Genomic DNA, 26,519 nt, shown 5'->3' with positions numbered 1-26,519 from the left:
TTGCGCTGCGAAAATCGGCAGCGAGCGATCAACTCGGAATGACCCCCCATGTCTAGGAGAGATTACACTCAGTTATGCTAGAAATGTGTGTGTGTGCGTGCGCGCGCGCGCGTGCACCCATGGTGGAAATTATTTGTAAGTGTCCGGGCAGAAAAATGTGGGGCCCTGCATATTAAGCCATTTTCTATGGCACTGATCTACCTTTTGACGAAAAAAGCAGTAGACAGTAAGGGGTAAATTTACTAAAGCTTCTAAAATGGAGAATTGGTGATGCTGCCCATAGCAACAAATCAGATGCTGTCTATCATTTCTCTATTGCCTTTTAGAAAATTATAGACAGCATCTGATTGGCTGCTATGGTCAACATCACCAATTCTCTGTTTTAGAAGCTTTAGTAAATTTACCCCTAGGTGTGAAAACTAGCCCATTTTTAACAAAGGTCATGCCATCTCAGGGCATGTCTGTGCCTCCTCGTCATCCCGGGTGCTTTGTGCCCACTCTCCTCCCTCTCAGAGCCAATGCTGATTATATCCTGACATGGTACGGACATACTGTTGAACCTAGCTGCATGAAACTATCCATAACAGATACCCATTTGTCTCTCTTTTTATCAGGTATCACCATGCTGCTGACAGTGACACCCTTTGAAAACCCAGGACCTCCTTCTCCTGCGCCACCTCCCACTGCTCCAAAGCCGCAGAAAGACAACGCACGCCTCCAGCGCCTGCTAAAGAAGGCTGCAAAGAGAAGTAGCGTACAGCCCTCTCCAACACAACCCCACAAGTCCTTCCGCTCAACTCTTTCACCTGTCAGTGAAGCGGACTTGGAGAGCCTTGAACCTACAGCTCCCCAGAAACAACAGCCTATTTCAATTAATCTGCCCCCTCGCTTTCAGGTCCGGGGAACATCCCAACGTGTGTCGTCTCCTTACCCAAAGCAGCGCAGCTTCACGTTCACTGTGGTGGAGCAGCATAGTCTGAATCAATATCTTAGCCCTAGCCCAGTTCCCGAAACATCTTCACCCCGTCCTCTTGGGTCTAGCAGCCACAGCCCTTTGTTTCTATATCCTCCAGGAAGTAGCACCCCTGACCTTGCATCACAAGAAATCAATGTCATTGACACTCCACTGCCTTGCACACCACAAACCAAACCCATAAGTCCTAAACAACCAGCAGTGCCTCACCTCGCTATAACTGACCCTCCAGTTATCGTTGTACATGATACCAATCAAAAAACCACTGGACTCATCCCCCCAAATACAGATAAGGTAGAAAAAAGGCAAAGCGATCCAAATGTCTTAAAAACAGAAAGTGATCCTTGCACAGCAAAAGCTGGGGATGTAAGTTTATCAAAGGCTTATGGCTGCCTCATATCAGTACCCAAAACACAGCAGAGCCCTTTGGTTGCTCAGCAAGAAACCTTATACAAATCCAGTGCTTGTAGTCCTCTTGGTGTAGAGAATAAATCAGCACAGGTACCAGCCACATCGCCATCACCTGTGGTGTCTGACAAAAAAGGGAATTTACTTGAGTGCTCCAGGGTTGCTGAGATTCCATCCAGCACATCTCTGCCTTTAGGGTCAACCAAGACCATCATTGAAGCGAAAAACACAGATTCACCCAATGTATTTTCAGAAGTCACACCCAAAAACCTTCCTGTAAAAGGCACAAGTTCTCCAAATATTGCTGGATCTAACCATGTAATCTCAGTCACAGACAGCTCAACTACATTAGGAAAGGTTCCTAACTCAGAGGAGTTGAACCTCCTGAAAACTGCTGAGCGACCAAGGCCACCCAGGAAGAAGCCTGGTGGAGGGTGGGCAAGACTTGTCAAGCACCTTGTGGTTGAGCCTGAAGAACCTACATTTAATGAACAACAAAAAGCAGAGGGAAAAGATGAGAAAACAGGAAGCGATGTTGGGGCAACTACTGAAGGGACACAGCAAAGCAAGGGAATTCGTGCAAACAGGATGTGGGATGCCATACTTTATCATATGGCCACATCCACCAAAGGTCAAGAGAAACCAGGAACAGCTCCCCCTCCACTTCCTTTTATACGCTCCCGTTTGCCTCTCCTCCTGCACCGGCCTCGGTTTGATGCACGGAAGTTAAAAGAGGCTGCATCCCGACCTCTACGCAGAGTGACCGCTTTCTTCCACAGAAGAATCACAGAGAAAGCTCCAAGCAGTTTCAACAGGAGTGCATCTGGCTGGAGCATTCGAGGGGAGGATGGCGAGCAGGAGAAAGGGGTGGGGGGGGAAATTATTGATGGTGAAGTGAAAGCTTGAGGGGAAAAAATGCATGTCCATGCCCGACCCCCTGGGTGCAGAACGCTCAGCTCACACATAATGCTCCTACTTTTTATATCTCCATATTATTTTATCTTGCATTATTAAGCTGTGGCTGTGAAGTATTTCTCTTGTGCTTTCATATTATTAATACTTTTCTCTCAGCTGTCTCTGTGCGCTCAGGTAATGTATTGCAGGGTCTGCTAAGAATTCAGATATTGGGAACCAAATAATTAGTTTGAAGGGAAGTGAAAGTTCAGGTTTACAGAGGGTGGATAACATCTAGTGAAAGTTCAATTCTTACCTGAAAAGCCTGAGATGTAGGTTTACATAAGTATTTAAAAATGGCTGCACTGAGAATATATTCCAGTCTTAAAGTGTACCTGTCATCAATATATAATAGAGGCAGCCATTTTGAGGGCTTGAACCACAAATCATAAGAATACAGTCCAACAATTCACTGGGAACAAGATATATCAAGGCTTCTTTCCTCAGTAAAATGATATGCATAAGGATGCAGCCTATTTTCCAGCCTACAAAATGGCAGCCTCCAGTAACTTTTCCATTTCCAGATCACTGAGCTAAGAGGTAATATGGTTTCAGTTCTTGCTAAATCATATCTCCCATAGAAGTGCTTTGATACAAATTGTCGGCTGTTTTGATGAAGGTCGCTAGCATGGATTGTAAGGACAAATAATTAGGTGGAACAAAAGAGAAAGTGATCATTGCAAAGAGAGAATAAATGAAACATAAGGAAGAGGTACAGAAGAAAGGGAGTGAAAAGCACTGGAGCTCTTTAATTACCTCATCAAGGATCCTCCACCAAGATCTTCTCATATTTTCCATGTCCAGTTGGAACAAACTTATATTTTTTATTAGGCGTTACACTCTGTGGGAGAGACAGGGTCAAAGGTCAATTTGGGAGTGTTTTCCTCTCCATGACGTATTATATTGCATTATCCAACTTTTACATTTGTTACTGTCCATTAATATCTGTCTAAACACATGATTTGGCTTTCAGTGTACACTTATGACAATTTATGGAAAGTAAACTTGCAATAAATGCAAATACTGTCAAAAAAACATACATCAGAATAATAATATTGTTAGTGGGTAATTGCTTATATTCTAAAGAGATTAGAGGTAAAATATAATAGCCTGTGAGAAGCAGGCTGTGCAGGACCCTGCCCTCATTCCGAGTTGATCGCTCGCTAGCTGTTTTTAGCAGCCGTGCAAACGCATAGTCGCCGCCCACGGGGGAGTGTATTTTCACTTTGCAGGAGTGCGAACGCCTGTGCAGCAGAGCGGCTGCAAACACATTTTGTGCAGAACAAGACCATCCCTGTAGTTACTTATTCTGTGCGATGATTGCTGCGAATGACACGGTAATGACATCAGATACCTGCCCAACAAACGCCCTGCCACGCCTGCGTTTTCCCAAACACTCCCAGAAAACGGTCAGTTGCCACCCAGAAACTCCCACTTCCTGTCAATCTCCTTGTGTACGCCAGTGCGACTGAAAGCGTCCCTAGAACCTGTGCAAAACCACGATGCTCATTGTACCCGTATGCCGCGTGTGCGCATTGCGGTGCAAACGCATGCGCAGTTTAGCCATTTTTTAAATGATCGCTACGCAGCGAACAACGCCAGCTAGCGATCAACTCGGAATGAGGGCCTTTGTGCGAGTCTACCTGGATTTTTAAAGCAGCAATCATTTACATGACAAAACCAGGTTGGTTTTGCCGTGTCAATGATTGCTGCTTTAAAAAAAATCCAGCCCGACGTGCATTGAGTTACATTTTACCCTAGATTTTAACATTAACCTACAGTTATGAAAATTATGGACCGGAGTAGGAATGTCTGTGTAGACCAGCATGTAAGCGTGTCTTTGGTATTTAGTAGAGAGCAGAAAAGATACTGTACACCCTGATTAGGATGATTTGTAGGAAACCAGGGCCCTCATTCCGAGTTGTTCGCTCGCTAGTTGCTTTTAGCAGCCGTACAAACGCTAAGCCGCCGCCCTCTGGGAGTGTATCTTAGCATAGCAGAAGTGCGAACGAAAGGATCGCAGCGCTGCTACAAAAAAAGATTGTGCAGTTTGTGCTACTATGAAGCGCCCATGTCGCACACAGATATACAGGTGTTGCATACCATGCAGTTTTGTCTAGAAAAAGTTGCTACATCTTTTGGTGTGGTTCACTCAGCCAGGCGTCTCACGCAGCATGCGTATTGAGGCTTGGTGTATGAGGACACATCTGTATGGACAGCTCATCAGGAATGTGATTCATATGTGGGTGGATTTAGGAGCAGTTTCCTTGGAGTTTCCCAAACGGCTACAGATTGTCAATCACCTGACGTTTGCAGCTACTTTGCGTGCAGCGTTGCAGGACCCGTACTGTACATGGGCATTATGGGTCCTGCGTGTACACAATGTACCGAATATTGGTACATTGTGTGCTTCTTGGAGATCCGCCCACAACTAAATCCGCCCCCTATATACGCAGGAATATAATATTTTTCTTTTGCGCAATTTTGCTTTCAGCTCTGCATCGGCCCCTATGGCTCTCCAGTTGTTGCGGGACTACATGTCCCAGCAGTGTCTAACAGACACTGCTTGCAAGAGGTGGTTCCATAACAGAACAGCAACAGGTTGGCTAACTCAGCTTTAACCCATTTGGTATTAGTAAACACATGATATAGTCCTGTCTGCCACTGACACAAAGGACAGGTCCAATATTTTAAAGATCCATTGGGCCTGTTTCTGAGTTGCACACAATTGTCAGGGTGATAGGATCAGTATATCTCCATGGAAATGTCACCTTATTACTTTGTCCTGATTTGGGGCTCTGCTCCCACAACCCCTTCTTGCTCAGCACCTCTCCTGGCTTCACCTCCTGGAAAAATAAACAGAAAGGTGTGAGGTCAATAGGGTTAGGGTCTGACTGGCAGCTTCTAGTCCAAGTGGGAAGTCCATCTGAGTAGCCCTGTGTGTACTGCTGTCATAGAGGGGAGGGCCAAGTCACAGAGGTGCCTAACACTAGAACGATCTCCAGCCCCCCTCCCTCTGCATTCTCCATGTACATGATGAATGCACGGGGCATGGAGTTACTCCCAACTATCTCTGTAGTCAGGGCAAGGTCCTGACTGGAGGGGGCAGAGCTCCAAAATCTGGAGATTCCCACCACAAGCTCAGGCAATGATACACCTGCCCCTGAAAAACCTCCCTCTAGTCACACATTATTCCACACATCCCTGCTTTTCAAACATTATGCCCTACATCTTCCCACTGCAGACAAAGCGGATTATTCAGAGATGAGCGCAGATCGCTGCATTCACAGCCAGATCCGCGTTCATCTTTGCACATGCTGAGGGTCGCCCAGCACAGGGCAAGGCCACCCAGCATGTGTAAGGTCGCCTCCCGATGCACGGATCTAAAGTTGACACCTGGAAGCACAGCCTGACTGCGCTGTTAGGCGGTCAGCGGCCAATTTTTTTCAGAGTGGCTGCGTGTGACGTCACGCAGCTGCACTGAAAATGGGCCTAGCCCTCCTCCGTTTTTCCGACAAAGCCCTCCCAACGCCATAACTCCACCTCCACAACACCATAACCCCGCCCCCGCAATGCAGTTGCCTGTCAATCACCTTGCATGCACAGTTTCCCGCCACCAGCAAACTGCGCTGCAGGCCACTATTGCAGCCGGGTCTGAATGACCCCCAAAATGCTTCTGCTACTGTGTGTGAAACAGAAATACAACTGAAAAAATATTTACCCAAACATTGGAAAATGATTTATTGTGTGTACTGTTCTAAACAGTCATTCACTGACGTTTATGGATGAATGAGTTGCATCAGTGTCTTCTGCAATTGGCAAGTCACAAAAAGGAGCAAAGTACTTCATGGCAAAACTATGTTTTACAACGGTAGGGCAGATTTAAGCCCAGATTTATCCTTTCAGAGTGATAAATAGCACGGTGATAAAGTACCAACCAATCAGCTCCTAACTGTCAATTTTCAAACACAGCCTGTAACATGGCAGTCAGGCGCTGGTTGGAATTTATCACTCTCCAAGGCTTGATAAATCTAGGCCTCATTATGAGCAGATAGATTGAAGATGCAGGGCTTACAAAATCAACCTACTAAATAAACCAATAAGTAGACGTACCATACTATCCCTTTAAACCGGGACAATCATGAATTACACAGGTTCTGTGGCTGGCTGCCTGCCTTCAAGCCTGAATTGCACTTGATTTTATTCAGCCACAGAACCTGTGTAATTCATGAGTGTCCCAGTTTAAAGGGATAGTACGGTAAGCCTACCCACAAGTGTTGTGAAGGTTGTGTTCTAGGAAGGAATGACAAAGGCTGTCTGTAGGAGGAGTGTGGAGACATGCCTGCAGCCAACCGTTACCTATCGCTCATCCTTTATACACACTTACTGTGACTTTCTGTGGCACGGCATTGCCATCTGGCTCCGATTTTTCTTTCCCCCACTGGTTGATCATGTCTGACACGCCAATGTTAATTCCCTCTGTGTCCTGTGTAACACATAATATGTTTCACAAGCAGAATGTATCATAGCAAGTCACATAAGCAGCCAATACACTAAATGTTATAATCCCATATATACAATACTGCCCATTACCAGGGAGGCATGATTCCTCCATTATAAAATGCTTTGCGCCTGCCTTGTTTTACTAACAGTGTCTTGCATACTTGCCTACCTGACCCTCTCCATGAGGGAGAAAATGCTCTGTTCCTGGACTTTCCTGGTAATGTATGATTGCCATCACCTGTGGTGAAACACCTTTCTAATCAATTAACTAGCTCACCACAGGTGATGGCAATCATACATTACCAGGAAAGTCCAGGAACAGAGCATTTTCTCCCTCATGGAGGGGGTCAGGTAGGCAAGTATGGTGTCTTGTCATATCACATCATTAAACATGACTTACAATGACTTTTTGTTAATATGTATCCCACTACGGATATTAAGATAATCTGAAAACAGCGTTAATCATTTATTTGCTGCCTCATGTTAAAAATGTAACCGTTAAATGTATCAGCCTCTCTACAGCACTAAGGGTTAAGTGATTTGCACAGCACAGCCCCTAATTAGTCATAAAGTAAAAACTAATAGCAAGCGAGCAGCCTGACTTTCTATTGGAGTGTAGGATGAGGAAAGGGGGAAGTGAAACCCAGATTACTCAACTCTCAAAACCACCTGATAGATGTCAGTTGAAATCTCTAGCGTTAGTAAAAAACTTTAATAAATGCATCTAAAAAGAAAAGTCCATAACAATAATATATACAGTATATTGGGGGTCATTCCGACCCGATCGCTCGCTGCAGTTTGTCGCAGCGCAGCGATCGGGTCGGAACTGCGCATGGCAGCAGTTGTTGCCTAGCGATCGCCTCTGAGACAGAGGCGGTCACTGGGCGGGAGGGGGCTGGATGGCGGCGTTAAGCCGGCGTTTAGGGGGCGCGGTCCGGCCAACGCAAGTGTGGCGGGCCGCGGCGGCTGCGTGACGTCTCACGCAGCCGCTGCGGCCAGTGGCAGCGACAATCAACTCCCGGCCAGCCGTAGGAGCTGCGCTGGCTGGGATGCTTTTGTATTCGTGCTGGGGGGAGGGGGGGGGGGGGGGGGGCGGACTGACATGCGGGGTGGACTAGCCCTGTGCTGGGCGTCCTCCAGCATGTCACGGAAGATGTTCGTAGCTGTGCTAAATTTAGCACAGCTACGATCAAGTCGGAATGACCCCCCTTATTAGCAATTTGGGGATTAAAAACACAAAACTCTATGGATATATCTTTCATGTTAATTCATAGTGAAAGTTGCAAATATTAGATGTATAACGTGAGTATGTGGGGAAGGCTGGGGGGAGGGGTCACACCTTGCATGTGGCGGGCTTGCTGGCTGTGCTCACGTCTCCTGCCTCCCATCGATTCTTCTTCGTTGACACTGCATCGTCGGGACTCAGCATCTCTAGAGATGGTGTCCGCACCAAGCGGCCTGTTTTAGAGGATGTCTATATGGGATGTGGAGAAATAAACCATGCATTCAGCAACCTAGCTTTCTCTGCCAACAATGAGCCATAAGAGCAAGAATGGTATATTATAGAACAGAGGTTCTCAAACTCGGTCCTCGGGAGCCCACACAGTGCATGTTTTGCAGGTAACCCAGCAGCTGCACAGGTGTATTAATTACTCACTGACACATTTTAAAAGGTCCACAGGTGGAGCTAATTATTTCACTTGCGATTCTGTGAGGAGACCTGCAAAACATGCACTGTGTGGGCCCCCGAGGACCGAGTTTGAGAACCTCTGTTATAGAATATACAAAGCAATGAGAAACTAATGATGGGAAGAGAAGATCATTTCACCTACTGTTCCACTATAACACCTATACGTGCATACACAGGGTCAGGATCTGGGTGGGCCATGGGCAGTTAGCTACAGTAGGTACTTGCTATGCAGTGAGGTGCAAAACCACAATCCTTTATATGGTGGAAATTATAAGAAGAGCGGACTGAGGGAACACAGACAAAAAATACCTACACTGATATTGTGTCTAGTGCAGAGTTTCCCAAACTCCACCATTACAGACCAGGTTTTAAAGATATCCATGTTTGAGTCAAGATAGTTAAATTAAATTGACTGAGGTACTAGTTAAGTCACCTGTGCTCAAGCATGGATATCCTTAAAATATGGACAGTGATTGTGGAGTTTGGGGATCTCGTGCATTACAGTACATGTTACACAAACATGTTTATGTCATACAGTAAATGCCTTAATAAGACATCATAAATGTATGTGAAATACACACTTGAATCATGGGTGTGCTCTTACAATAGATACTGCAGGACATGAATATATATCCGTAAGAGGCAATTACATTACAGCAGCATTCTGTACAGAGACACAAATTGTTCGATTCTGTAACTGAAGGGAAAACCAGTCACACTCTACTATCTACACTCTAAAAAGTAGAACCAAAAATATTAATGTGGATAGGGCAATTCTGCTAGCTAGGGAGAGAAAAGGCTTAATGCAGACTACAAATATTTTATCAAAGAAAACTGAAAAAAGTAGGCACAGGTGGGAGGTGCGCAGGGTGTGGGGCAGTGAATTTACCGACCCGTGTTGCCCTATGCCGTGATTTCACAGGGTAAGTGGGTGGAACCGCCGGTTTTTCTATTCTCCTGGGAGTCCTAGAGAACTCCCCAAAATATGGGAGTCACCCTGACATTCTGGGAGAGTAGAGAACTATGGCATATTGTACAAAGTTAGGTGTAGTTAGAGAGCTCCTAAATATATATATATATATATATTTGAAAATATTTTTTAAACTATGTTAAATAAAAAAACAAACCTATGTGAATAGGTTTGAAGGAAAAAATCGTCAGTTAAGTGGTTAATTGGGATCTCTACAAATGAGCTTTCAGAAGCTTCTGCACTATACATAGCACTGATCTGATTGCATCCCTGAGCTATGTGGACAGTGTTTAACTTAATATGCAATGACAGATGTACCTCTATAGCATGCGTGTACTGTTCCAGACGGTCATCAATCTTGTTTATTGGAAGAGGTGGCTCACTTCTCTTTATACTGTTACTAGATGTAAGAGAGCGGGGGACAAAGCAATACCTCTGAAATGCGATAGCAGGTAGATGGTACAGAGAAAAAGGAATAGGTACGTAACACACAGTATGGATACATTAAGGGGCACCTGTTATTGTATGTACAAAATAAGCCTCTTGCTTTTAAATACTATTTTTTGTACTTCATTAAATTTCCCATAAAGATTTCATGGAATCATATTGGCGTAAGCCTTATTATTTTTAGTGGTAGAAAGGAGCGGCCATACAGCTTGCTTGGCCAACTTAAAATGAAATATATAGGGGCATACTGTATGTACTAAGCTTTGGAAAGTGATAAAGTGGAGAGAGATAACCAACCAGCTCCTGTCATTCTTCAAACAAAAAAGGGGGACATTTACTAATCAGTGATAAAAGTGGAGAAGTGAGCCAGTGGAGAAGTGGCCCCATCAACCAATCAGCAGCCCTGCATCATTTTATAGTATGCAAATTATAGATGTTACTTCAGTGCTGATTGGTTGCCATGGGCAACTTCTCCACTGGCTCACTTCTCCGCTCTTATCACTGCTTAGTAAATGTCCCCCATAGCCTGTAACATGACAGTAGCTGATTGGTTGATACTTTATCTCTCCACATTATCACTTTCCTAGGCTTAATACATCTCCCTCCCTCCACTTATGGAGCACTGCCACCTAAAGACCCCTTTCTCTTAACCTATAGCCATAATCACAGCAGTAGCGGCTCTTGCCGCAGGCAAATGGGATTTTTGTCCGGGGCGCCGCAGTCCTGGGGGCGCCGCTACCGTCTGTCCCTTCCCACTGGTGCCATGTGGTGAGCCTGACGTCATTGCGCACCGCACTTCATTGTGGGAGTGGCGTCATAATTGACCTCTAGTGTCTGTGTGCAGCGCTATGGGAGAGACATCATGATGTCTCTCCCATAGATCCGAGGAGTTGGGGCCGGAGACGGAGGACAGCAGCACCGGTCTGGAAGCTGGGAGCTGGGGAGTATATATTTTTTTCTGTAAGCGCAGCTACCTGGGGCAGGGCAACAGGGGGCACATCTACTGAGGGCACAGCAACAGGGGGCACATCTACTGAGGGCACAGCAATGGGGCAAAACGGGGCACAACTACTGAGAGTACATCAACAGGGGGCACAACTACCGAGGACACAGCAACAGGGGGCAAAACTACAGGGGCACAACTACTGAGGGCACAGCAACAGGGGGCACAACTACTGAGGGCACATTTACTGAGGGCACAGCAACAGGGGGCACATCTACTGAGGGCACAGCAATGGGGCACAACTGAGGGCACAGCAACAAGGGGCAAAACTACAGGGGCACAACTACTGAGGGCACAGCAACAGGGGGCACAACTACTGAGGGCACATCTACTGAGGGCACAGCAATGGGGCACAACTACTGAGGGCACAGCAACAGGGGGCAAAACTACAGGGGCACAACTACTGAGGGCACAGCAACAGGGGGCAAAACTACAGGGGCATAGCAACAGGGGGCAAAACTACAGGGGCACAACTACTGAGGGCACACAAACGGGTCACAACTACTGAGGGCACAGCAACAGGGGGCACAACTACTGAGGGCACAGCAACAGGGGGCACAACTACTGAGGGCACAGCAACAGGGGGCAAAACTACAGGGGCACAGCAACAGGGGGCACAACTACTGAGTGCACAGCAACAGGGGGCACAACTACTGAGGGCACAGCAAGAGGGGGCACAACTACTGAGGGCACAGCAACAGGGGGCAAAACTACAGGGGCACAGCAACAGGGGGCACAACTACCGAGGACACAGCAACAGGGGGCAAAACTACAGGGACACAACTACTGAGGGCACAGCAACAGGGGGCACAACTACTGAGGGCACATTTACTGAGGGCACAGCAACAGGGGGCACATCTACTGAGGGCACAGCAATGGGGCACAACTGAGGGCACAGCAACAAGGGGCAAAACTACAGGGGCACAACTACTGAGGGCACAGCAACAGGGGGCACAACTACTGAGGGCACATCTACTGAGGGCACAGCAATGGGGCACAACTACTGAGGGCACAGCAACAGGGGGCAAAACTACAGGGGCACAACTACTGAGGGCACAGCAACAGGGGGCAAAACTACAGGGGCATAGCAACAGGGGGCAAAACTACAGGGGCACAACTACTGAGGGCACACAAACGGGTCACAACTACTGAGGGCACAGCAACAGGGGGCACAACTACTGAGGGCACAGCAACAGGGGGCAAAACTACAGGGGCATAGCAACAGGGGGCAAAACTACAGGGGCACAACTACTGAGGGCACACAAACGGGTCACAACTACTGAGGGCACAGCAACAGGGGGCACAACTACTGAGGGCACAGCAACAGGGGGCACAACTACTGAGGGCACAGCAACAGGGGGCAAAACTACAGGGGCACAGCAACAGGGGGCACAACTACTGAGTGCACAGCAACAGGGGGCACAACTACTGAGGGCACAGCAACAGGGGGCACAACTACTGAGGGCACAGCAACAGGGGGCAAAACTACAGGGGCACAGCAACAGGGGGCACAACTACCGAGGACACAGCAACAGGGGGCAAAACTACAGGGACACAACTACTGAGGGCACAGCAACAGGGGGCACAACTACTGAGGGCACAGCAACAGGGGGCACAACTACTGAGGGCACAGCAACAGGGGGCACAACTACTGAGGGCACAGCAACAGGGGGCAAAACTACAGGGGCACAGCAACAGGGGGCACAACTACTGAGTGCACAGCAACAGGGGGCACAACTACTGAGGGCACAGCAACAGGGGGCAAAACTACAGGGGCACAGCAACAGGGGGCACAACTACCGAGGACACAGCAACAGGGGGCAAAACTACAGGGACACAACTACTGAGGGCACAGCAACAGGGGGCACAACTACTGAGGGCACATTTACTGAGGGCACAGCAACAGGGGGCACATCTACTGAGGGCACAGCAATGGGGCACAACTGAGGGCACAGCAACAAGGGGCAAAACTACAGGGGCACAACTACTGAGGGCACAGCAACAGGGGGCAAAACTACAGGGGCATAGCAACAGGGGGCAAAACTACAGGGGCACAACTACTGAGGGCACACAAACGGGTCACAACTACTGAGGGCACAGCAACAGGGGGCACAACTACTGAGGGCACAGCAACAGGGGGCACAACTACTGAGGGCACAGCAACAGGGGGCACAACTACTGAGGGCACAGCAACAGGGGGCACAACTACTGAGGGCACAGCAACAGGGGGCAAAACTACAGGGGCACAGCAACAGGGGGCACAACTACTGAGTGCACAGCAACAGGGGGCACAACTACTGAGGGCACAGCAACAGGGGGCAAAACTACAGGGGCACAGCAACAGGGGGCACAACTACCGAGGACACAGCAACAGGGGGCAAAACTACAGGGACACAACTACTGAGGGCACAGCAACAGGGGGCACAACTACTGAGGGCACATTTACTGAGGGCACAGCAACAGGGGGCACATCTACTGAGGGCACAGCAATGGGGCACAACTGAGGGCACAGCAACAAGGGGCAAAACTACAGGGGCACAACTACTGAGGGCACAGCAACAGGGGGCAAAACTACAGGGGCATAGCAACAGGGGGCAAAACTACAGGGGCACAACTACTGAGGGCACACAAACGGGTCACAACTACTGAGGGCACAGCAACAGGGGGCACAACTACTGAGGGCACAGCAACAGGGGGCACAACTAGTGAGGGCACAGCAACAGGGGGCAAAACTACAGGGGCACAGCAACAGGGGGCACAACTACTGAGTGCACAGCAACAGGGGGCACAACTACTGAGGGCACAGCAACAGGGGGCACAACTACTGAGGGCACAGCAACAGGGGGCAAAACTACAGGGGCACAGCAACAGGGGGCACAACTACCGAGGACACAGCAACAGGGGGCAAAACTACAGGGACACAACTACTGAGGGCACAGCAACAGGGGGCACAACTACTGAGGGCACATTTACTGAGGGCACAGCAACAGGGGGCACATCTACTGAGGGCACAGCAATGGGGCACAACTGAGGGCACAGCAACAAGGGGCAAAACTACAGGGGCACAACTACTGAGGGCACAGCAACAGGGGGCACAACTACTGAGGGCACATCTACTGAGGGCACAGCAATGGGGCACAACTACTGAGGGCACAGCAACAGGGGGCAAAACTACAGGGGCACAACTACTGAGGGCACAGCAACAGGGGGCAAAACTACAGGGGCATAGCAACAGGGGGCAAAACTACAGGGGCACAACTACTGAGGGCACACAAACGGGTCACAACTACTGAGGGCACAGCAACAGGGGGCACAACTACTGAGGGCACAGCAACAGGGGGCACAACTACTGAGGGCACAGCAACAGGGGGCAAAACTACAGGGGCACAGCAACAGGGGGCACAACTACTGAGTGCACAGCAACAGGGGGCACAACTACTGAGGGCACAGCAACAGGGGGCACAACTACTGAGGGCACAGCAACAGGGGGCAAAACTACAGGGGCACAGCAACAAGGGGCAAAACTACAGGGGCACAACTACTGAGGGCACAGCTACAGGGGGAAAATCTACTGGGGGCAAGGCTACAGGAGGCACAGCAACAGGGGGCAAAACTACAGGAGCACAACTACTGAGGGCACAGCTACAGGGGGCAAATCTACTGGAGGCACAGCTACAGGGGGCATAACTCTACTGGGGGCATAACTACAGGGGGGGGGCATAACTGTGGCCACGCCCCTTCCCTATGAAGCCACGCCCCTGTCAAGACGCACACTGTTTTACCTATTGGGGGGGCGCCAAAGGAAACTCTCGCCCTGGGCGCCACAAGGTCTAGAACCGGCCCTGAATCACAGACATGTGGTAATGTGAATGTTTAAATAGAACCATACCTCTTCTCAATGGAACGATTCAGAACCTCTGCTCTCTCAGTTATCTAAAAAGCAAAAGGGAAATGTTAGTGAAATGTTATTTACAATAGTGATATTTCGGAAGATTCAATTCAGAAGAATTAATTTCAAGCTCAACATAGCTTAGCATAAGCAGGAAGTAGATGTGTATGTAATAGTGACCACAGACAAAGGTATTTCAAATATTTACAAAATGGCCGGACAGCTGCCATTTCCCTACAAACATGAAGGTTAAGTGATGTTATTACAGATAATTAGTGGAAAGGTCTAATGGTTAGATTACAAGAGGTTCAAAAAGCTACCAGTCCACAATAGCCATACACAAAACTGACACTGTCATCAGCCAACAAGCATGTCCTCTGTCTGCATCAAAGCCCATCCACTCACACTGCCGGGCCACACAGCAACTGCTTAAAGTGATCACCTTCACAGTAATGCCTTCCTCTTCATCACCACTAACTGACTGTGACCTGCCAGAGGCTGGGACTGTCTGTACCAGAGAAGGAATAACAAACAAATTAGTGTTCATGGGGGAGATGTACTGAGCAGTGATAACAGTGGAGAAGTGTGCCAGTGGAGAAGTTACCCATGGCAACCAATCAGCATTGACGTAACATTTATAATTTGCATTCTACAAACATATACAGAGCAGCTGATTGGTTGCCATGTGCAACTTCTCCACTGGCTCACTTCTCTACGTTTATCACTGCTTAGTACATGTCCCCCTCAGTCCTCAAGGCACCCTAACACTCCAGGTTTTAAGGATATCCATGCTTAAGCACAGATTATATAATTAGTACAGTACCTCAGTCAATTTTATTATACCATCTGTGCACAAGCATGGATATCCTTAAAACGGTTCCGGTATAAAAGATAGTGTCTAGTTAGACAGTCAATAGATAGACACCATATGTAAGACAGACATTAGGTCGACATGGTCAAAAGGTCGACAGGGTCAAAAGGTCGACATGAAAATGGTCAACATGAAAAAGGTAGACACCATGTTTTTTGTATTTTTGTGGTTTGTGTGGATAGCTTTGTCATCTGTGACCCCCAATTGTAGATAGGCATACCCTCGCGGGGCTCGCTTTGCTTGCCACGCTTCGGGCTCGTCACAAGGTTTATAACCGACTCTATGCCGACATGGATAGAGAATGTATGAAAAAGTCCAAAAACATGTTACATTTTTAAAAAAAAAGTTGTCTATCTTTTTCATGTTGACCATTTTCATGTTGACCTTTTGACCCTGTCGACCTTTTGTACTGTCTACCTTTTTCGTGTCGACCTTTTGACCCTGTCGACCTTTTGACCCTGTCGACCTAATGTCTGTTTAACATATGGTGTCTATCTATTGACTGTCTAACTAGACACTGTCTATCTATCAACTGGATACCCCTTAAAACGTGGACTGTTAGGATGCCTTGAGGACAGAGTTTGGGAAACCCTGTGTTATACCAATAAATATCAAGGCTCATCCTTATCAATATTTATATGTCATAAATAGATCAATAGTAAAATGTTAATCAATTTGAATATGCACATTATGATCAGCAGTCACTCAAATCAATACAAGCTATGTCATTATAATATGTAGAAACTGGTGAATACTGTACAATACTGGCCCATTTATCCTAAACCCCATTTATTTTAATACTAGTTTAAGGTATAAGGGAATTAAAAGAAAAAAGCCTATGTACTGTGCCATTAAACATAATGACACATCCAGGTGTTCACTTAAACAGGATGGACACAAAGGGGTCTATTCATGAAGTAGTGAAATGCTCTGTTTAACTGAAAACTGGGCTTTTCACTGCTTCATTCTATCCAAAAAGGGACCTTTAACTGTGTAGACGTTGATAACTTCTCCAGCGGTGCCATTGGTCCATGCGTGAATCGCTTCCCCATGCAGTAGTATGGGGAGAGCGATTCATAGAGGAACGGAAAGTTCATCTTTCCACTACACTGCTGAGTACAGATTCGCCATCTCAGGGTGGTGTAATCTCTGCTTCTAAACGATAAAAGCAGGCATCTGCCTGGCATCTGCTGAAGCTCTGCCCCTTTCCTAGACCAGCATGCTGCTAAGTAGTGACCTGCTGGTCACAGATTAATAGTTTTTGTTGCTTTGTCTCCCCTCCCCTGCCCACCCGTACACCCCCCCAACTGCCACCACCTCCCCCCGACTGACCCCCCCACCCCCACCCCACTCCCGACCTACATCCATGACTATAGCAGAGCCCTCACTACTGTTCACATAAGCAGAGACAGCTACCAGGTGCTTTGTACCCTCTCTCCCAGGGGCTGGAGGCTTGCTCTCTGACCGTAATAATGGTACTTTAGACTCTGCACTGGTAAGATAGTTTGTGATGGGGCCGTGTTTCGAAGGTGATCGCAGGAAAGGTAATTATTCCTGAATCATTCATTAAAACTATATTGCATCAATATGACATACTTTTTTCATTTCTATTTGGTTTCTCTTTATGACTAGTCCCCAAACTATATAAATATATGTGTTCAGGATTCCCCTATTTTTGCAGGTAAGCCTGTATTCCAGTCCAACAATATTGTCAAATCAGACAACTGTTTGGAAATAGTCTGTCATAACGGGATGCGGTCAATTTGCCGGCTGTCCGGATCCCTGCAGAATCCGTCATAACACCATTCTCAAATGTGCTGGTTTCAGGGCAGAAAAACAGCCACTAAAATGGAAATTCAATTTTAACTAAAAAAATAATTTGTTTTCGAGAAACTTCAGAAACACATTTTGAACTTACTTTCCAAAACACTTTTGTGGAAATCTTGATGCACATTTGAGCTGATAGGAGGCAAAAATGCTCCTACAATAACTTATACACAGTAGCTGCTTCTCATTACAGAGGAGAGCCTCTGGATGGAAGACGGGATGATAGAAAGCTACTGTATATCAAGTTGACAGCCCTCATTAATAATCCACCCAACGCCTCTTAATTCTGTGCTGCGGACCAGCCGTCTGACAGGTCATGGGAGGAAAGCTCAATAATTAACCCACATCCCGGATAGAGTGAGACTCTAGGACAGGGATGGGGAACCTTTGGCCCTCCAGCTGTTGTTGAACTACACATCCCAGCATGCCTTGCAATAGTTTTAGCATGGACAAATAGCAAAACTGTAGCAGGGCATGCTGGGATGTGTAGTTCAACAACAGCCGGAGGGCCAAAGGTTCCCTACCCATGCTCTAGGAGGCGTGCTGACAATGCTTAGGCTGCCTATGATTAGTTATCTCAGTGAAAACAGCCAAAACAATGTCACTCCGTCTTCCAGAGTTTCACTGACAGGAACATATTAACAGTAGGACTTCAGGGAAAGGGGGCTGTGGCATGTGGGGTGCTCGGATGCCAGGTTCCTGAGAAGAAACAGAATTCCTTCCTGTGAAGAATGTATAACAGTAAAGGGCCCCATACACTACTGCGACATGTCCATCTGACATGTCGCAGGCGATCGCTGGCGATCACCCCGGCAGCCTCCCGGGCGGCAGGATCACCCAAGATAAATCGTATGCTGACCTTTTGCATACGATGTATCTTCGGCACTCCTGGCCGATCCCAGCCATGCCTGCAGGGTCGGACCAGATTGAATGTACAGCACATTCAATCTGGAGGATCCGATCCGATGATCACGGGGCCGCACATCGCATTGAATCGGATACACAGCCAAAATGCCCGATTTCACCCAATATATCGGGCTGAATGCCAGAATTGGGCTGAAATTGGACATAATCGTTCTAGTGTATGGGGCACTATACACATATTGGGCCATTTGGAGTTAGAGGGCTACCTGGACTGTAGAAGGCTCAAGTATCTCTTCTTGTCTCCACCTGTCTTGGACCTGGATTTCATCCTCTTCATCTTGAATTCTTGGACTTGGTGCTCTTTTCTCTTTACTATCATTGGATTCTCTACAGTGAAAGAACAGGTCAAAGAGGGGTGCAAGATGTGAATAGGAGGAATACGTTTATGCCTTAGGGAGAGAAATGTTATATAAGAACACTGTGCAGACCATTCACCCTACCTTGCTTCCCATTGGTTGGAAGAGATGGATAATGTCTCCAGCATGCAGGGTTCATAACTGCCATCATCGTGGGTGCAGGGATCTGCCTCATCATTCACCTGTTAAAGCACAAATAAGAGAAGAACACAATTATAAATATCCCACTCTCACAGATGTTTGCTAAATAAACATTCAAAACACGAACAAACTATAGATTTCCATTTCTTCTAATAGACACCAAGGGGTAATTTCAACTAGGCTTGACTTGTGAGTAGGTGAGCCCCTATTCATTATTTATAGTAGCCCCTGACTTGCTGATTTTTGTATGAAGGCCCATAGAACGACATACAAAACTCTTTGAGTCTGGGGTTAGATGAGGGCAAGCTGATATGATGTTGCTAGTGTTTACACGCCATCGCAACAGCACTCCGCCCCCATTGCACCTAAAACAACTGACCCCCAAATGTCTCATGATATTGGTCCCAGGCTGTGGTGTGTCGGTTCTAGTAGAGCACTGAGTTTCTGAGGTCTTTTCCACTAATTATAAAGCTGTCCACAAGCTGCCGTTGGAACATGACCACTATAGCCGGCACTTGTGTGTGGTCACCTTTCCATCTGCAGTAGTAAGCCACATTCACTTCACCAGTGGTCTGGCTTTTTGGCCTGAGAGTATGTTTTATGCTGTTTGCATGATCCTTGCTGTTCACATACATAGCCAAATAGTACAATGATCACATTGCTCAACATTCAAGCCCTGTAGACGGATCACTGCATGTGTGGACAGAATTAAGGGTTTTGCCTCTGGGCTGACTGCTCTCAAGATGCCAGGTAAAGTGTTTGGACCCATTTCTTTAAATACCTGCCCAGTATGTAAAATTACACAGATGTCATAGAATTGTAAGTGTGGGATTCTCTGTCTCCTTCCATTTAGTTGTATTTTTTGGCATTAGACTTGTTTTAGGCTTAACATTTTGTCCCGTACTTTTTGTATTCCTTTGGATTAAGCTTGTTTTGTAACTAATTTGAATTAATACATCACTTCGGAGAGCCATGTAATGAACTATAAGCCCCCGTTGGTCTTTCTAAGATGACAATAACAGGTATACCTCTGCTGCTTCACAGCGAGACGTTCCTTCATCTTCCTCCTCTTCTGCTTTTGGCCCTACGTCTCGTCCATCCTCCTCTGTGACTCCAGCCTCCACACTCTGTGCTTTTTCCATCTGTCTGAAATCCTCTGTTTCCTCTGTGGCCTGAGCTGCTCCTCGTTGTCTCCTTTGCTCCAATCTCTGAGACCAGTCACTAAATCCCTCATCTTCCTCAGTCTCCCAAGGACCAGCTGGCTTCAGCATCACACTGTTAATCAGAATAGTGGAATAATGTGATATTACACTTAAATCACTACTCATAACCCTGTAAATTGTATACATAATATCAGTTGTAGATTTTGTAAAACAGAAATATCTTACTGCTTTGTGATTTATTGTCTCTATGTAATGGCTTAGGTTTAGCCGCAAGCTAACGAAAATACAAAAAAATGACAAGCTGGGAATTTGTTAGCAAGAGTCTTCATTAAAGGAGATATTCAGGAGCACAAGTTTGATATTTTAATATCGACATCTGTCCTTCTGTCTCTATAAGCGTGAATATCTCCTCACCGCTACATGTGTGCCCCAATGTAATCAGCCTTCCCTGCCAACATATGATTATGATTGCTCACATAGCAATAGAGTTGGTAAATTGATGCTTGCAACAAGCCAATGTGTGTTGTATACAACACTAATTGGGGCCACAGTGATCCAGATACTTAGCCTGGGCATAACCAGATTATCAATTTAGCACCATGGGGCCCAGATTACCCTTACCTATTTTTAATTTTTTTTGTGTTTTTTTTGGTGTTGACTGGGCCCTATGAGGTCATAATTTCGATCTGAGCCTGGGCATTGAGCAAACGGAACTCTCCAACCTGATCATGAGTGTTGTCAAAGTGGAAACAGATCCTGCAGCTGGCGTATTGACTTTTCAACTTAAAATGAACTCATTTTATTGTTGACTAATAACTAATACCAAATACAGCTGTAAGTAGTTTTTTTTTTTTTTTTTTATTAACAAAGGGTATACAGAGATAGGTTACATATAACTAGCCATTAGCAAATTGATCAACAATTTTCTTCTAAGCTGCATTACCACCATATTTTAAGAACATGTCACCTCCCCCTTGGCAGAGCCCTGGGGGAAGCCACATGCAGCCATTTTGAATGGGCTTTTACAGTAGTCAATGAAGTTAACCATATTTACACGGTTGTAGAGGGGGAACTAATCATGAGCCAGGATCTCTTGGTTGCATCTTATGATTGGTTCTCCAACTCACACCACACCCTCCTGCAGCTGTGAGGGGAACAGAAACCCCCCCAGAAAAACCAGTTGCATGTAACTAGGGGGTTAGGGGGTATGTTAGACTTGTTAGTAAAACATTTTCCAAACTGAAAGTAAAGCTGTAATTCATTTAGTGCAAGTTACCTAAAGAAAGTAAATGTTTGCTTGATTACTATGGGATACTGCACACGGTATCTGTTCACATGGTCGACCATGTTATGGTCGACAGTCATTAGGTCGACCACTATTGGTCGACATTGACATGGTCGACATGGACACATGGTCGACACATGAAAATGGTCGTACCGGAACCACTGCACACATGCTACTGTAGCTGCCAAAAGTCCCTAATTTCCAGCTACAAAACCAGATTTAAAAGGTTTGTCCCTGAAAAAAACTTTGTTTTCAAAATCGATGTTATTCTGTTCACAGGATGGAATTTTCTCTGTTCTTATTTAATGGGTTTTATAACTTAATATTTATTTAACATGACCACCACATTTCCCTAAAAATTCTTTTAAAAAGTTGCCAACTATCCGTTTTGCGCTTCTGCATTGTGTTATTACACAGCCTCCTATGTGGAGGAAATGGATTGCTACTTCCCCCATTGTTTGATGCTGAATATGCTATATCAAAGTCTTAGAAAAAGACTGTGTGAGTGAGGGGACCACATTCTAAATACATAAAATTATAGATCCAGTTTTGTTTTACGAATGGTTCGTATAGTGCTTTCTATATTATTTAAAAAAAACACGTAAGAAGTAGAAGTTGACTGTTGCCGCAGGTGTTATAATCATATGTGAACTGGAAGCATGTGCATATTAATGGGAAATTCATTTTACATATACAATGTGCTTATTAATGGGAAATTCATATTAAATATACAATGTGTGTATTCATGGGAAATACATATTACATATACAATGTGCTTATTAATGGAAACATTCAGATTATATATACAATGTGCTTATTAATGGAAACATTCAGATTACATATACAATGTGATTATTAATGGAAACATTCAGATTACATCTAAGATAATACCATAACATAATTTGCTAATGTTGAACGTTTCTCCAGTCAAGCCCCCATTTATGTAATTTTGGGTAGATTAGGATAATTCTAAATAAAATGTCATTTTGTTATAAACACAAACTTTAATATGGAAAACCCACTATATGTATACATTCTACATGCTTGAACCAACTATATAGTACAATAAAATCCAGTGATTTCTTTGTGATTTTTACTTCCTTATATCACAGGCAGGTGTATTTAAATTTCCCCATTTGCCATATTCTTATGACATGCCCAGGTAAACTGTTGTCATGCTATAAAGCAAACATATAAATACAGTTTGAAACATGTTTGCTAATGTACAGTACACTCAAAAAGAAGAAAAGTACTTTCCTAACTGTGTTTACTACAAGATGGGTACAGTATGTACAATACATGGCACTTTTATTTCTCTCTAGGGGTATAACCAGAAACTTGTGGGAACCAAAGCAAAGTTTTGATGAGGCCCTTGAAATTTTTATAGAGAGCACCCCTCCCTCAACTCACTTACAGGCTAAGGGGTATATTCAATAAGAGTCGGGTCCATTCCGACATGCAGTTGTCGGAATGGACCCGACAACCCCTATTTAAAAGAGCGGCCAAATCCGACTGTCGGATTTTGCCGCTCCAGTTGTCATGGCCTGCTGCTGTCAGCGGCGCCTGTGGGAGGGAGCTGTCTGCGGCGCCGGGAATAGGTGATATTAGCGGAGCCGGGAGGAGGTGATGGCAGCCCGCCGGGAGGAGATGGAGACATCTGCGCCGGGAGGGGATGATGACAGCCCATCCGGGGGAGGTGATGGCAGCCGCGGAGGAGATGGAGCGGATGGGGAGGAGAGGAGGAGACGAGGGGAGCAGCGGCTGCAGCAGCGGAGGCTCACGGCAGCGTCCACCCGGCTCCAGCAAGCGGGACCTCGCTTGCTGGAGCCGGGTGGATGCTGCCGCTGTGTTCCTGCTCTCCCTGCTGCTCCCCCGTCTCCTGCTCTCTCTGCTCACTTATCTCAATACGATTTTTTTTAAAGTCGGATTGAGATTGTCGGAAACGGGGCTAAAACCTGTCGGGTTTGGCCCCGCTCCCGAAAATGCACGCTGATTGGCGGCTGAAGCCGCCGATCAACGTGAATTCCGACAACTCGGGTTTCCCGATTTGTCGGAATAAATGGGTCCGTAATGAATAGGTCGGAACCCCTTCCGACCTAAAACTGTCGGAAGCTGCCACCTTTCCGACAAGACGGCAGCTTCCAACAGTTATTGAATATACCCCTAAGTGCTGCTCTGCACCCCACGCTCACAGCGTGATGTATTACGTATTGCAATTTGATTGATACACATGGCCCTCTCTTTGCATGCACACTGGCATTTTATAATCCTGTTGTATGCATACTTACCTGCTGGGACAGGTTGGGTACAGGTCCCGACAGTCAGAATGCCGCGGTCAGAATACCAAACAGCAGCATCCCAACGGTCAGAATTTCGATACATTTTAGTGAGTTTGCTAGGCCTTTTCCTTACCCTCCCATTAACCCTCCCTACCTACAGCATAACCCTAACCCTCCCCTCCCGCAGCCTAACCCTCCCACAGGCTAACCCTAACCCTCCCCCTAGGGCCTAACCCTAACACTCCCCCTCCTGCAGCCTAACCCTAAAGGGGCTTATACATCAGCAATCACAATTTATTGTTTCACAGATCCTGAGATTTTTTCCCCCAGATATATTGTTTCCCCAATTCATCTGACTTTGCCCATATATTACAGATATTTTTCAATGATTCGCAGATCATTTTCAGTTAAATAGATCATCCAATCTTGAAAGACTCATCAGTTTACTAGAAACGGTCTGCATATCTGCTGATTGTTGCCCATACACTAGCGATCTACAGCCCCAATTGATCTGTGAAATTAAACATGTTGAAAAACCTCAGTTACAAAAATCCCAATCGATGTGTGGACAAAATCTGCGATCTGTGAACCCCATACATTGCAGATTTATTGACACAATCATCTGCAAAATGTCAGATTGTCCCACTGAATAGCTGATGTATGTGCCCCTTAACCCTGCCCCTCATAGTTACGTTCAGGATGCTGACTGTCGGGATTCTGAGCAGTGTTGGGATTCTGGCACTGGTCTTCTGCCCGCTGGCATCTTGACTGTTGGGATGCCAACTACAGTACATCCTGCCGGGTCAGCTCTTCCGATATAGAGCTGTCCAGCTGAAGAAGTGATTTCCGGCTTTCAGGAGTCCATCAGCCAGCTCATGTGCAAGTCCCAAAGAACGGCATCTCCTGGAGAAAAAAGCCCATAGGCTTCTATAGGAAATGCCATCTTTAGATGGCGTCGCTTATCAGGCACAAGCTCCAGAAAGTTTATGCTTTCGAAAGTTTGAAGCATATGGGCACAACGCATCCCCATAGAATTCTATGGGGCTTGCCGTGCTGTGCGTTCGCAGCTGGTATCTCCAATATGGCCTTCAAATGCCTTGTAGTTCTGGCAGACACACAGCAGAGATATAATGCAACTCCGAGCTAACAGTGCGCTATTCTTCTCTGAGTACACTGCTTCTAGATGGCACCACAGGATGGGACGCATGTCTGTCAGTAGTCAGTACCACAACATTTACGACAGCTTCTGGGTCCCATTTCTGAGACAAAGACACAATTAATGACAGTCTACTGAATGGTGAAGTAGGGTTAGGAACAGCTTCACAGGAAACAAGTCAATTCCTATAATAATTATGGATACTGCTGTGATTAAAATAGAGTTAGTTCAGTCTGCGGCATTATAAGTGTCTTCTTGGGAAATTAAGGACAGGGGCCTTTAAGTAGAGAGCTGATAAGGTCTTAACAAAAATACATTTATTGTATTATCGTATAGTCAGCTAGACCAATCCACTTTTACAAATCTTTCTCTGTGCAGGTACAGTAGATGATAAAGAGCAGAACAAATATAGTGAGGGTAAAATAAGATTGATGAGATGGATAGTGATCTTACTGGTCATCTGACTGTGTGCAGTTGTCTTCATTTAGGTCCTCTGGAGACTGCCCTTCGCTGCCATCCTGACACTGCTGCTGTCTCTCTCTTCTGCGTCGCTCCCTTGCTGCTTCCTCCTCGTCTTCCACACTCCACTGAGTGGTCAATCTGCAGCACCAAATGAAAAATCGTTAGAAATAAGGAAAACTGTCCAAATGCTCTAACTTCAGCTCCGTTCATCCAAAATATTCTCATAGCCTACATCATAAACCAACAGACTACAGAGCTTTATATGGACACATATTACAGAATGATGGCTTTAAAATGATGGCATTCTGTATAATACACAAAGGGCGGAACTGAAATGTATTTGTCTCAGTAATGGGTGTCCGACCGGTAATTCAACTGTTATGCAAATGCTGCATTCGTCCATTACTTAAAGAACTTGTCACACCCAAAAACATGACTTTTCATGGATTTCTGCTTGCCACCTCAGGAGGTGGTGAGTAGAAAAGATGGGCGCCCGCAGGCAAAAGAGACAGAAGACAGATAAACGGAATGATCCATGATTTAATTTATTTTCTGGCAGATGAAACTATCCTATGGACATCCGATTTCATGTATACACTTACATAATTATTGTTCCTATCTGAACGATGTAACTGAGGCGATGTCTATAAATGCACTTTGTCGGCCCAGTCGTGTATATACTGCATTTGAGGTATGATTCCTTTTGAGGTATGATAATGAGGTATAATATCTGATGAACGCTGTGCAGCACTCCTGATGTCGGCAGTCCATCTGGTGGTTTGTGAATGACTGTTGACTTCGGGTACTGTGTACACACTGTGCAATGATTGGCCGACCAGCTGAGAATTGGCTGATTAATCTGATTATTGCTCAGTGTGTCCAAAGACAAAACCCACCTACTGCGCACACCCACGCCATCACTCTGTACATATGTATTTCATAAACAAGCAGACCCACTTTATACCAGTAAGTATAATATATACACAGTTTGTTTTTTGCTAAGTTACCATGTACAGGGAGAAAACAAACACATACTGTGGTATACACAGCTGTTCTTCTCTGGCACACTATCCCAAACGAGCTTCCTCCCTTCATTTACCCTTATTAATACTCCTTGGGGAGGATGTGAATGAAGAATTAAGATTGGCATCAACGGCATTAGATGCGTCCCTTACACACCCTGCCCACTCCTAGGAATGTGTGTGACTCCTGGCCTTG

The 26,519-nt window shown here is 46.1% G+C and overlaps 2 protein-coding genes across 6 annotated transcripts in view; one reads left to right on the top strand and one right to left on the bottom strand.

The window, feature by feature from the left end:
• The window catches only part of PRR33 (proline rich 33), a 43,747-nt gene extending 40,359 nt beyond the window's left edge, over positions 1 to 3,388 (top strand). For all 3 annotated transcript variants that reach the window (XM_063944701.1, XM_063944702.1, XM_063944703.1), the window contains one exon: positions 615 to 3,388. In XM_063944701.1, the coding sequence (XP_063800771.1) occupies positions 623 to 2,287 (1,665 nt within the window). In that variant the 5' untranslated portion in view covers positions 615 to 622 and the 3' untranslated portion in view covers positions 2,288 to 3,388. The remainder of the gene's footprint in view (positions 1 to 614) is intronic.
• Positions 1 to 26,519, bottom strand: part of LSP1 (lymphocyte specific protein 1) — a 117,101-nt gene that overhangs the window by 28,128 nt on the left and 62,454 nt on the right. For 2 of the 3 annotated variants that reach the window (XM_063944704.1, XM_063944705.1), the window contains exons 2-12: positions 25,293 to 25,439; positions 19,985 to 20,231; positions 18,900 to 18,997; positions 18,666 to 18,786; positions 15,280 to 15,345; positions 14,838 to 14,881; positions 9,817 to 9,898; positions 8,178 to 8,312; positions 6,723 to 6,821; positions 5,107 to 5,181; positions 3,092 to 3,176 (exon numbers count right to left, since the gene is read on the bottom strand). In XM_063944704.1, coding sequence (XP_063800774.1) covers positions 3,096 to 3,176; positions 5,107 to 5,181; positions 6,723 to 6,821; positions 8,178 to 8,312; positions 9,817 to 9,898; positions 14,838 to 14,881; positions 15,280 to 15,345; positions 18,666 to 18,786; positions 18,900 to 18,997; positions 19,985 to 20,231; positions 25,293 to 25,439 — 1,195 coding nt within the window. In that variant the 3' untranslated portion in view covers positions 3,092 to 3,095. The remainder of the gene's footprint in view (positions 1 to 3,091; positions 3,177 to 5,106; positions 5,182 to 6,722; positions 6,822 to 8,177; positions 8,313 to 9,816; positions 9,899 to 14,837; positions 14,882 to 15,279; positions 15,346 to 18,665; positions 18,787 to 18,899; positions 18,998 to 19,984; positions 20,232 to 25,292; positions 25,440 to 26,519) is intronic. The other variant, XM_063944706.1, reaches the window with a different exon arrangement.

Source organism: Pseudophryne corroboree, chromosome 11 (genome assembly GCF_028390025.1).
Source record: "Pseudophryne corroboree isolate aPseCor3 chromosome 11, aPseCor3.hap2, whole genome shotgun sequence".
NCBI lineage: Eukaryota > Metazoa > Chordata > Amphibia > Anura > Myobatrachidae > Pseudophryne > Pseudophryne corroboree.
The sequence above is the reverse complement of the archived record's forward strand: the minus strand, read 5'-3'. Positions and strand labels throughout refer to the sequence as shown.